Below are 12,453 nucleotides of genomic sequence, written 5' to 3'. Positions count from 1 at the left end.
CTAAATCTATAAATCACATTTAGCAAAAAGACACACACAACATTTTAGAAGAAGTTACTTGATTTTCAGGTGAATGCATACTTGCATCATTTTGCTGGAGATTTGAGGCATTTAGCACTTTTTGTGAGCAATAGTGAGTTTAGTATGTAGACACAAATTCTAGAAGTTGTAAAGCAACTGTAACGTGTGTACAAAGCAGCTGTTGTCACTAGCAACTGTAATGTGTGTACAAAGCAACTGTTGTCACTAGCAACAGTAATGTGTGTACAAAACTACTGTTGTCACTAGCAACTGTAATGTGTGTACAAAGCAACTGTTGTCATAAGCAACGGTAATGTGTGTACAAAGCAACTGTTGTCACTAGCAACTGTAACGTGTACAAAGCAACTGTTGTAACTCGCAACGGTAATGTGTGTACAAAGCTACTGTTGTCACTAGCAACGGTAATGTGTGTATGTAACCTGCTTTGTGTGTAACCACCGCGGTCCAGCCCTGCACACGCCCGGACTCGAACCCGCGAGACAGCAGCACCACGGATCGGGAGTCGAGCGCGCTAACAATCCAGCTAAAAGCCCAGGCTACTAGCTTTCATGCCAGCAGCGCTCTTGAAGTGTCGGGGAGTGAGGTTTACTAACGTTCCACAGCATAGCTAACCAGCTAGCAACCGTTACACTCACCCCCCTAAACCTCACTCCCAATCCGGGTCACGGCACCAATGTAACCTGCTTTGTGTGTAACCACCGCGGTCCAGCCCTGCACACGCCCGGACTCGAACCCGCGAGACAGCAGCACCACGGATCGGGAGTCGAGCGCGCTAACAATCCAGCTAAAAGCCCAGGCTACTAGCTTTCATGCCAGCAGCGCTCTTGAAGTGTCGGGGAGTGAGGTTTACTAACGTTCCACAGCATAGCTAACCAGCTAGCAACCGTTACATGTACAAAGCAACTGTTGTCACTAGCAACGGTAATGTGTGTACGAAGCTACTGTTGTCACTAGCAACGGTAATGTGTGTACAATTTGGTCACTAGCAACTGTAATGTGTGTACAACGTTACAATGTACAGTGTACAGTTACAGTGTACAATGTTGGGTAACACTTTATAATAACTACACACAATTCATCATTTATTAAGCATTTGTTACCTATTAGTTAATGGTTTGTTCATGATTAGTAATTTATTGTTCATGTATAATTCATCATCAGTAAAGCATTTGTTCACAAAGTTATGAATGGTTTGTTTATAGTAAATAAAAACAATGTTTGTAAATACATGGTTTATACCTTATAAATAATGAAACAACCATTTATAAATGAAATCATTTCCCTATTAAGAACCAGTTACAAACTATTAGTAAATGTTTTGATCATCATTTGTAAAGTATTACTCCTATGTTAATTCTCATATTGTAATTCATGATTAACTCAAGAGTTACAAGTGGTTAGTTAATGATATTTGTGAGCTCATCTAAAGTGAGGACTGAATATGCCTTGCTACACATTTACAAATGAGTTATAAAGGTTACATTTGCATTTATTCATTTAGCAGACACTTTCATCCAAAGAGACACTATCAATGAAAGTAAAGAGTAAAGCCACAGTGGTGGCACCTGGGGATTGAACCCCCAACTATTTGGCTTACAGCATGCTAGCCCAGTGCCTTATCCACTACACTACCTCTGGCCACTGCTATTGTAACTATAAATTCACAAATATAAAATAGACGCGCGTGTTTACTATGAACAAACATTTATAATTGTGTATACGCATGATTTACAGATGAGAGTTAAGGTAGGAATTATGCTTTAAAATTAAGAACACAGCATTTAATAACATGCTTAACAGTGTGTAGTAGACACTCTTGCATAGTTTTACTTCAGTATACAGTACGTCGGTCAATTACTTGTATACTATAACTCTCTAACTATTGTATCAATGCGCTGCTTAGTGCTACATCAAATGTAGTCATACGCATAACAGGAAAGTAGTTCTCTTAAAACAACTAAAAGTAGATCCCATCTCTTTCTACAGAGTAGAAGGGGTGGTGTAGTGGTTAAGGAGCAGGGCTATCATTTCGTAGCCTGTTCAGATGGAGGTTCGATTCCCAGCTCCTGCGGTTGTGTTTAATTTAATTGACGTGTATGTTGCTCTGTATAAAATTGTCAGCTTAATGAATGAATGTGAATGTAGTATTTACAACTCATTTGCAAATGTGTAGCAAGGCATAAAAAGTCCTCACTTTAGATGAGGTCACAAAATATCATTAACTGACCACTTGTAACTCCTGAGTTAATCATGAATTACAGTATTAGGAAGTGGTTTATAAAACATGTATTCACATCCTCACTAATCATTAGTGCATACAGTATGTAACAACTGTTAAATAATGATACAGTACTTCATTGACAAAATGTTATTGCATGATCTATTAAGTATTAGCAACAATTTATACATATCTTAGAAATAGGCTTATTCACTATGAACAAACCAATAATAACTTTGTGCACAAATGCTTAACAGATGATAAATTATGCATGAACAATTAATTACTAATGATGAACAAACCATTAACTAATAGTTAACAAATGCTTAACAGATGATGAATTGTGTGTAGTTATTATAAAGTGTTACCCAATGTTGTAACTGGTAAAGCAACTGTAAGGTGTGTACAACGTTACAATGTACAGTGTACAGTTACAGTGTACAATGTTGTAACTGGTAAAGCAACTGTAAGGTGTGTACAAAACTGCTGTTGTCAGTAACACTAACACCAACAAGCTGGTCGGTGGTCACAAATAATACACATGTGGCCTCCACTTTCCTCCTGTGGTCTGACGCTGATGCTGTGATGCTGATGCTGTGGTCTGATGCTGATGCTGATGCTGTGGTCTGATGCTGATGCTGATGCTGTGGTCTGATGCTAATGCTGTGGTCTGATGCTGATGCTGTGGTCTGATGCTGATGCTAATGCTGTGGGCTGATGCTAATGCTGTGGTCTGATGCTGTGGTCTGATGCTAATGCTGTGGTCTGATGCTGATGTTGATGTCTGATGCTGATGCTGTGGTCTGATGCTGATGCTGATGTTGATGTCTGATGCTGATGCTGTGGGCTGATGCTGTAGGCTGATGCTGATGCTAATGCTGTGGTCTGAAGCTAATGCTGTAGGCTGATGCTGATGCTGTGGTCTGATGCTAATGCTGTGGTCTGATGCTGATGCTTATGCTGTGGTCTGATGCTGTGGTCTGATGCTAATGTTGTGGTCTGATGCTAATGCTGTGCTCTGATGCTAATGCTGTGGTCTGATGTCTGAGTCTGACTCTCTCTCTCTCTCTGTTTGTTTACAGACTGTGTGTGTGGGGACGAACTCGAGCCTGCCGAACATGTCGAGCCTGTCGAGCCTGTGGAACGTGTCGGGCGCGTCGAACGTATCGATAGCGTGGAACGTGTCGGGCGTGCGGTCGCGGTGCGTGCGTGAGGTGGCGGTGGCGGCCGTGCTGTTCCCCTGCCTGTACGGCGTGCTGCTGGCGGCCGGACTGCTGCTCAACGCCGTGGCGCTCTGGATCTTCCTCGGCATCCGCTCCTCCTCCACCTTCCTGGTGTACCTGAAGAACCTGCTGGCCGCGGACCTGCTGATGGCGCTCACGCTGCCCTTCAAGCTGCTGTCGGACGCGGGCGCGGGCGGGTGGAGGCTGCGCGCATTCTACTGTCGCTATAGCGCCGTCCTCTTCTACGTCAGCATGTACATCTCCATCCTGCTCCTGGGGCTCATCAGCCTCGATCGATACCTGAAGGTGCGCACACACACACACACACACACACACACACACACTGCCCTCTCTCTCTATGAACACTCTACCTGAAGGTGCACACACACACACACACACACACACACACACACACACACAGACACACACACACACACACGCATACACACGCATACACACGCACGCACGCACGCACACACACACACACACTGCCCTCTCTCTCTATGAACACTCTACCTGAAGGTGCACACACACACACACACACACACAGACACACACAGACACATACACACACACGCACGCACGCACACACACACACACACACACACACTGCCCTCTCTCTCTATGAACACCCTACCTGAAGGTCTAGCAAACACACACACACACACACACACACACACTGCCCTCTCTCTCTATGAACACCCTACCTGAAGGTGCACACACACACACACACTGCCCTCTCTCTCTATGAACACCCTACCTGAAGGTGCACACACACACACACACACACACACACACACTGCCCTCTCTCTCTCTATGAACACACTACCTGAAGGTCTAGCAAACACACACACACACACACACACACACACTGCCCTCTCTCTCTATGAACGCTTTACCTCTATCTGTGTTATCCATGTTATTTCTGTCCTGTGTGTGTGTGTGTGTGTGTGTGTGTGTGACGTATAGTTCTCTGTTGAATCTTGACAGGTGGTGCGTCCATTCAAACACTGCCCTCTCCAGAAGGTTCCAGTGGGGCGTGGTCTCTGCGCTGTTGTCTGGGCAACAATGCTGGCGCTGGCGCTGCCCAACATGGTGCTTAGCAACCAGACGCCCAATCAGGAGCCCCGGGGGAGACTCAAATGCAGAGACATGAAGAGCCCCACGGGCCTATTGTGGCATGAGGGCTTCAACTACTTCTGCCAGGTACACACACGGGCACGCGCACGCGCACGCGCACGTGCACACGCACACGCACACGCACACGCACACACACACACATCATAATGTTACAGACCCTGAGGCCCAACCCTATTTCTCACTCTTCCCCTACCCCTCGTCCCTTGAAACAGAGGGGTAGGACATAGAGGTGAGAATGTTCCCCTTGGATATGGGACACCAGCATATAGCAGGTTGGATGATTGAAAGACTTTTTAATTACACTTAATTTACAAACAGGAACTAGGCTATTTTAGCAAAAGTGGGACGTGTTTTGTGTTTGAATGAAGTAAAGCTCCCCTGTAGATAGACAGATAGATAGATAGATAGATAGATAGATAGATAGATAGATAGATAGATACTTTATTGATCCCCAAGGGGAAGTTCATGTAGCGGGACGTGCACAATGTCCGTTGCCAGCGGTGAACTGATCTGGTTTTTGGAGCGCCCACTTTCCCATGTTCATAAAGTCACAACCCAGCGCTGGGGTTTCTGTCCTATTTTAGGCTGCTTACATTTCAACCCAGCGCTGGGGTTTCTGTCCTATTTTAGGCTGCTTACATTTCTGACATTTCAAACTAGCGCAAACCACCGCAAGAGCATTAAGAAAGGTCCCACCTTCGATTGTCAATGGCGAATCATAGACTAGGATTTTTGGGTGGCACATGGGCTGGCCAATCAAATCTCTAGGTTGGCCCCACCTTTGTGGCTCTGCCCCTGACTCACACAAATACACAAATGTAACAGGAAGTAACCTCATTTCATTTTTTCAAACACAACCTAGAAAATTAGCACACTTATACACCACTTATTCACACTCAGTCCTCAATGTACAAACAAGTTATTTTACGGTATAGGCCCATGAATAGATCTATTCTATATGTACAGTACGGTATAGGCCCATGAATAGATCTATTCTTTATGTACAGTACAGTATAGGGCCATGAATAGATCTATTCTATATGTACAGTACAGTATAGGCCCATGAATAATTGTTCCGAGAGGAGTTCCGGATGAAATGTTCAGAACTAATATACTTTGAAATTAAAATAAAATGGATTTAAGCATAATGTTCTACAATAGGTCGTGTTTGAGTAAAACTTTCTGATTTGTGTTTGTCCCCAAGTTGGCATTTGCTCAGTGTTGATTTCTGTGCCTGAGGAAGTTGTGTTTGTTTCTGCCGTTGAAAGGGTCTGTAGGCCTATGAACACATGCACGCCCAAACACACACACACACACACACACACACACACTATAACAGACACCTGTCTCTGACATTCTCAAGTATGATCTCTGTTTTTCCTTGTGTGTCTTTTATATATTTATTTATATATATATATATATATATATATATATATATATATATATATATGTGTGTGTGTGTGTGTGTGTGTGTGTGTGCGTATGTTTTTTTTGTGTGTATATGCGTGTGTGTTTGTGCGTGTATATATATGTGTGTGTGTGTGTGTGTGTGTGTGTGTGTGTGTGTGTGTGTGTGCCTGTGTGTGTGTATATGTCTTCTTTGCGTGTATATACGTGTGTGTGTGTGGTGTGTGTGTGTATATGTCTTCTTTGCGTGTATATACGTGTGTGTGTGTGTGTGTGTGTGGTGTGTGTGTGTATATGTCTTCTTTGCGTGCGTGCGTGCGTGCGTGTGTGTGCTAGGTGCTGTTTTGGGGAACGCTGCTTCTCATGGTTGTGTGCTACACGTTCATCAGTAAGAGAGTGTACCAGTCGTACCGCACATCTCAGAGCAGCTCCCGCGCAGCCAGCCAGAGAACTAAAGCAAAGGTAACACACACACACACACACACACACACACACACACACACACACACACACACACACACACACACACACAAAAACAAGTGCACACACCACAAACACACTCAGGGCCAGATGTACGTACATTTGCGAACGTAACGTTATTAGCGCCATGGCCAACCGGCAGGAAGTGCACGCTGTGATACTTCCTGTATGTGCTATTTACCCATCCTGAAATACGTTGGTAATCTGTGCCTCGCTCTGCCCCCTAACGCAATTAGCGAAGGTTAACAACTGAACGACACTTCAATAAGGAGCCGCAGTTGAATGACAACATTAAAATGATTCAAACGGTTAGCGATCATAAAATAATACAATGCATAATGTCCACAAGAAGGAAGATAATGAAGAGCAGTAGTTCTACTCAAACTAGGCCTACTGGTGCACATAGGCTATGGAAGACGGGGCAAAGTAGGGAACTTAAGGTTGCCTTTGATTATGTACAAAGACGCAAAACTGGTGCTCTAAATAGCGATTCTGTTTTCTTTGAAAGATAGATCCCCAAGGGGAAAGGTTGAAAGGTTCGCTTATAGATGCAGTTTACAGCAAACCACATTTAACACCTGCTTTCACCAGACGGAAATATTTATGCTCAAAATAGACGTGCGCTTGCATGGGCAGTTTCAGTACATACAGGGGAATACATAATTAGGCGCATTTTACACTTCTCCTCCCATCTTTTTACACGAAACTCCCACTCTCACCTGATATGCATATGCATGAGATGGAAAAGCGCAATTTGACATTCTCAGCTCCCACGACAGGCTGTCTGCGTCTTCCCCTCAGTGCCAGTGCGGCCGGTTTGTACATACTTCGCCATCTTTTTACGTGCACGCTGCGAAACAAATAAGCCTGAAGTGGACGCAAAAGCGTTAGTACATCTGCCCCTCACAGTCATACACAAACACAAGTACACATACACACACACACCCATGAATAAAGTACACACACTCTCACAGTCATAAACAAACACAAATACACACATACACACACACACACACTAACGCCCCTGTGTGTTCCTGTGCAGGTGTTTGTGGTGGTGGGCGTGTTCTTCGTGTGCTTCGCTCCGTTCCACTTTGCGCGCGTGCCGTACACACTGAGCCAGACGCGGTGGGCAGAAGGCTCGTGCTGGACGCAGCAGCTGCTGTACGTGGTCAAGGAGAGCGCGCTGTGGCTGTGCACCACCAACGTGTGTGTGGACCCGCTCATCTACGTCTTCCTGTGCCGAGTCTTCCGCCGCCGACTCACCGCCACGCTCCGCCGCAAGCCCCTCCCCCTTGCCCTCGCCTCGCCCAGTGACACCTCCACCAATCAGCAGCCGCCGCCCTCCACCAATCACCAGCCGCCGCCCTCCACCAATCACCAGCCGCCGCCCTCCACCAATCACCAGCCGCCGCCCTCTACCAATCACCACCCGCCGCCCTCCACCAATCACCACCCGCCGCCCTCCACCAATCACCACCCGCCACCCTCTACCAATCACCAGCCGCCGCCCTCCACCAATCACCACCCGCCGCCCTCCACCAATCAGCAGCAGCCGCCCTCCACCAATCAGCAGCAGCCGCCCACTAGCGCCCTCAAGTGTCCAGCTGGAGCAGCATCAACAGGAGGTCCAGCATCAGCATGCAGACTCTAAGCCACACACACACAACACACAGCATCACACACACACACACACACACACACACACACACACAGCATCAAACACACACACACACACACACACACACACAACACACAGCATCACACACACACACACATACCGTACACACAACATCACACACACACACACACACACACACACAGCATCAAACACACACACACACATACACATACTGTACACACACAGCATCACACACACATACACACACAGCATCAAACACACACACACACACACACACACACACACACACATACTGTACACACACAGCATCACACACACACACACACACACACACACACACACACACACACACACACACACACACACACACAGCATCAAACACACACACACACACACACACACACACACACACACACACACACTAAGGGTGGCACGGTTTTTGAATGCTCCGAACCATGCGGATGGCATGTCACGGTTCGGAGTGTGTGTTCGTCGTACGGTCCTACGGTTCAGGCTAGTCATGGCATTTGCAATCGTTTCCCATATTTGACCATTCGTTTCCCTTTCGCACGAGAGTAGGAGTATGCAGTTTTGAGTGCTGCACGCGAGTCTTTAGAAGTGCAGACTGGCCGGAGTTGCAGGATGCGCCAGCAGAACACCAGAGTAGGCTACATTTATTTCCTTCAATGTTTTGTTAAAGAGCAATCACGTAGGCTAGCATTCCAAGTTACAGAATAGAAACTAATGTGTGTGCTTATGGCTAATGTCTATGAGAAATCCAATAGACATGCTAACGGTTAGCATAATCGATAACAGTAGATATTTAGACCGAACTTCAGTCCATTTACACAACTTGGGTAACATAAGAAGAGTTTTGTGTTTTCAACTGACTATTGAAATAATCAAAGTCTAGTGTTTTCTCTCCATATAACAACGTAGCCTAACCGTGTAGAAAAAAAGCGCCTAACTCATCAATGCCACAAAGTAGCTGCCCAACATAAACATTAGGCGCGTGTGACAGCGTGCCCACTAGTGATCATGTGACTTGCTCTGCTGCAGCCAGTGGCTTCTCTCACTTCTGTTGCACACCTCCTGATTTAATGAATTTATGGGGTTTCAATGCGTGATTTTGAGTGTGCCCCTCCCCCCCTCTAAGTAACCTACTTTAAATATTCGCTAATGTAATTTTGCACATCGTCAAAACAACATTCACAATAATATCCCAAACAAAATTTGTATTGCCCACCCCTATTCTGGAGTGTTAAAGATTAAAAGACAAAATAACAACAAGAACCGTACCGAACCGTACCGAACCAAAAACCGTGACCCTAAACCGTGATACGAACCGAACCGTAGATTTTGTGAACCGTGCCACCCCTAACACACACACACACACACATACACACACAGCATCACACATACACACACACACACACACACACATACACACACACACAGCATCAGTACTGTTGACTGGACCATGTGAATACATGACGATCTGAGTCAAACCTGGAGCCACATGATCAGGAACATATAAACAGTTCAGAACACACACACACATACACACACACACGCGCACACACACACACACACACACACACACACACACACACACACACACGCACACACGCACACACGCACACACGCACACACACACACACACATGCAGACACACACACAGGGATTATCTGCAATTTCTTTATACCATAAATAACCTCTTTTTAGCCTCTCTCTATCCCTCTCTCTCTCACACACACACACACACACACTGCATTTAGAGCTAACACCAGTCGATGATCTATCATGCATGCTGTAAATACAAATCAACGTAAAGTACAGAATTGTCAAATGTGTGTCAATAAATAAATATAAATATAATAATAAATATGAATACAATAATAAAGCTCCTTTTGATAACACAGCGTGCACTAGTGAAAGCTCCATGACATCTTTAGAGAGATCCAGTGTGTGTGCTGGTGTGTGTGTGGTGTGTTGGGGGGTGTGTGGTGTGATAGGGTGTGTGTGTGTGTGTGTGTGTGTGTGTGTGTGTGTGTGTGTGGTGTGATAGGGTGTGTGTGTGTGTGGTGTGTTGGGGGGGTGTGGTGTGTGTGTGTTTGTGGTGTATTGGGGGGTGTGTGGTGTGATAGGGTGTGTGTGGTGTGATAGGGTGTGTGTGTGGTGTGTTGGGTGTGTTGGGGGGGTGTGGTGTGTGTGGTGTGTTGGGGGGGTGTGGTGTGATAGGGTGTGTGTGTGGTGTGTTGGGTGTGTTGGGGGGGTGTGGTGTGTGTGGTGTGTTGGGGGGGTGTGGTGTGATAGGGTGTGTGTGTGGTGTGTTGGGTGTGTTGGGGGGGTGTGTGGTGTGTGTGGTGTGATAGGGGGTGTGTGGTGTGATAGGGTGTGTGTGTGGTGTGTTGGGTGTGTTGGGGGGGTGTGGTGTGTGTGGTGTGTTGGGGGGGTGTGGTGTGTGTGTGGTGTGTTGGGTGTGTTGGGGGGGTGTGTGGTGTGTGTGGTGTGTTGGGGGGTGTGTGGTGTGATAGGGTGTGTGTGTGTGTGTGTGTGTTGGGTATGTTGGGGGGGTGTGTGGTGTGTGTGATACACACACTACACACACACACACACACACACACACACACACACACACAGTACACAAACTTAACCGTGAGATACTCTAGGCTAGCAGATAGAAAGGTCTAAAAGGAACACTTCACCATTTTTTCATATTAAACTACGTTATTCCCTTATCTAAGACGAGTTGATACATACCTCTCACGTTTCAATGCGTGCACTCACTGGCTCTGGCTCTGGCGCGCGGTGCTACTTTGATAGCACTTAGCTAGCCCAGTTCATTCATTAGGATCCAAACAGAGATGAAGTTAAAAGCGACCAAACACCTCCATGTTTTCCCTATTGAAATACAGTGACATTAGTAGTCACACGACCAAGTATGGTGAGACAAAATAAAACGTGGTGCATTTCTAAGCGGGTAAGAGGGATAACTATGTTGTGTGGTGGAATAACACTTGGGAGCACTTCGACTCAGCGCAGTAATATCATCACTCTTGCACTTTCAGTTTCACGTTGGAGTGAGGATATTACTGCGCCGAGTCTAAGTGCTCCCAAGTACATACAGTGTAGGTGTTTATGAGTGCAGTGTGTGCATAAAGTGTATATGGCCTAAACAGAGAGACCAGAAATGGAACTCAAAATGTAAACCAAATGAAACTCATTTTCAGGATGTTTTATTCAAAAACAAACACATGCGCTTTCAACACTGAGGTGTGTGATATATCATGTCTGGGCGAAAGGGATATATCATGGGACTTTAGCAGTGTCTCACGAGGCCAGTGATATATCATGTCTGGGCGAAAGGGATATACAGTATCATGGGACTTTAGCAGTGTCTCACGAGGCCAGCGCAGACTACGGCGGCCCTCACGTGCCACACAGAACCAGAGGCCCTGTGCTGGAGTTCACATTATCACAGCACAACCAAACCAGCACGGAAGAAGTCTTCATCTTCACAACCACAGCATGTAAACCACATGAAAGCAGCACAGAATAAGTCTTCATCTTCCCAACCGCAGCATGTAAACTACATGAAAGCAGCACAGAATAAGTCTTCATCTTCCCAACCGCAGCATGTAAACTACATGAAAGCAGCACAGAAGAAGTCTTCATCTTCACAACCGCAGCACGTAAACCACATGAAAGCACTGAGTCAAGCAGAAGGTCAATGAAGGGCATTCTGATACTAAACACTTCAACACACTCTAACACACAAATTCAAATTCAAATAGCTTTATTGGCATGAATGTAAAATTTTACAATGTTGCCAAAGCAGTAATTGCATCAAATAATTAGACATTAATATTAATTATAACAACAATTAATTATAGCAACAATTGACATGGACTATGGAGAATACTAATAATAAAATAAATTTAAAAAAAAATGATAATAATAATAATAATTATAAAAGAACATTAGGACATCCTCACTCATACACACACACACACACGCACACGCACAAACACACACATAATGATAATAATAGTAATGATAATAATAATAATAATAATAATAAAAATAATGGTAATAATAATATAATAATATAATAAAAAAATAAAAAAATAAAAAAAACTTCAACACACTCTAGGTCAGATCAACTGCCATCAGCAGTTGCACAAATCAGAAATAAGAAGAATTCGCAACCTCAGACAGCACAGCTGTGGCTCATGGGCAGGACTTCAGCACCTGGGACAGCGTCTGTAGCTGTGCCTTAGTGTATGAGACTTCAGCACCTG

At 45.2% G+C, this 12,453-nt stretch overlaps 1 protein-coding gene across 1 annotated transcript; it reads left to right on the top strand.

The window, feature by feature from the left end:
* Window positions 1-3,378: 3,378 nt before the first annotated feature.
* On the top strand, window positions 3,379-8,161 carry LOC134066502 (P2Y purinoceptor 12-like). Its single transcript, XM_062521862.1, has 4 exons — window positions 3,379-3,789; window positions 4,474-4,689; window positions 6,367-6,492; window positions 7,553-8,161. The coding sequence occupies exons 1-4, from the start codon at window positions 3,379-3,381 to the stop codon at window positions 8,159-8,161; spliced, it is 1,362 nt and encodes a 453-aa protein (XP_062377846.1).
* Window positions 8,162-12,453: the final 4,292 nt, after the last annotated feature.

This window comes from Sardina pilchardus, chromosome 19, assembly GCF_963854185.1.
Source record: "Sardina pilchardus chromosome 19, fSarPil1.1, whole genome shotgun sequence".
NCBI lineage: Eukaryota > Metazoa > Chordata > Actinopteri > Clupeiformes > Clupeidae > Sardina > Sardina pilchardus.
This window is presented reverse-complemented; position numbering and strand designations above follow the sequence as displayed.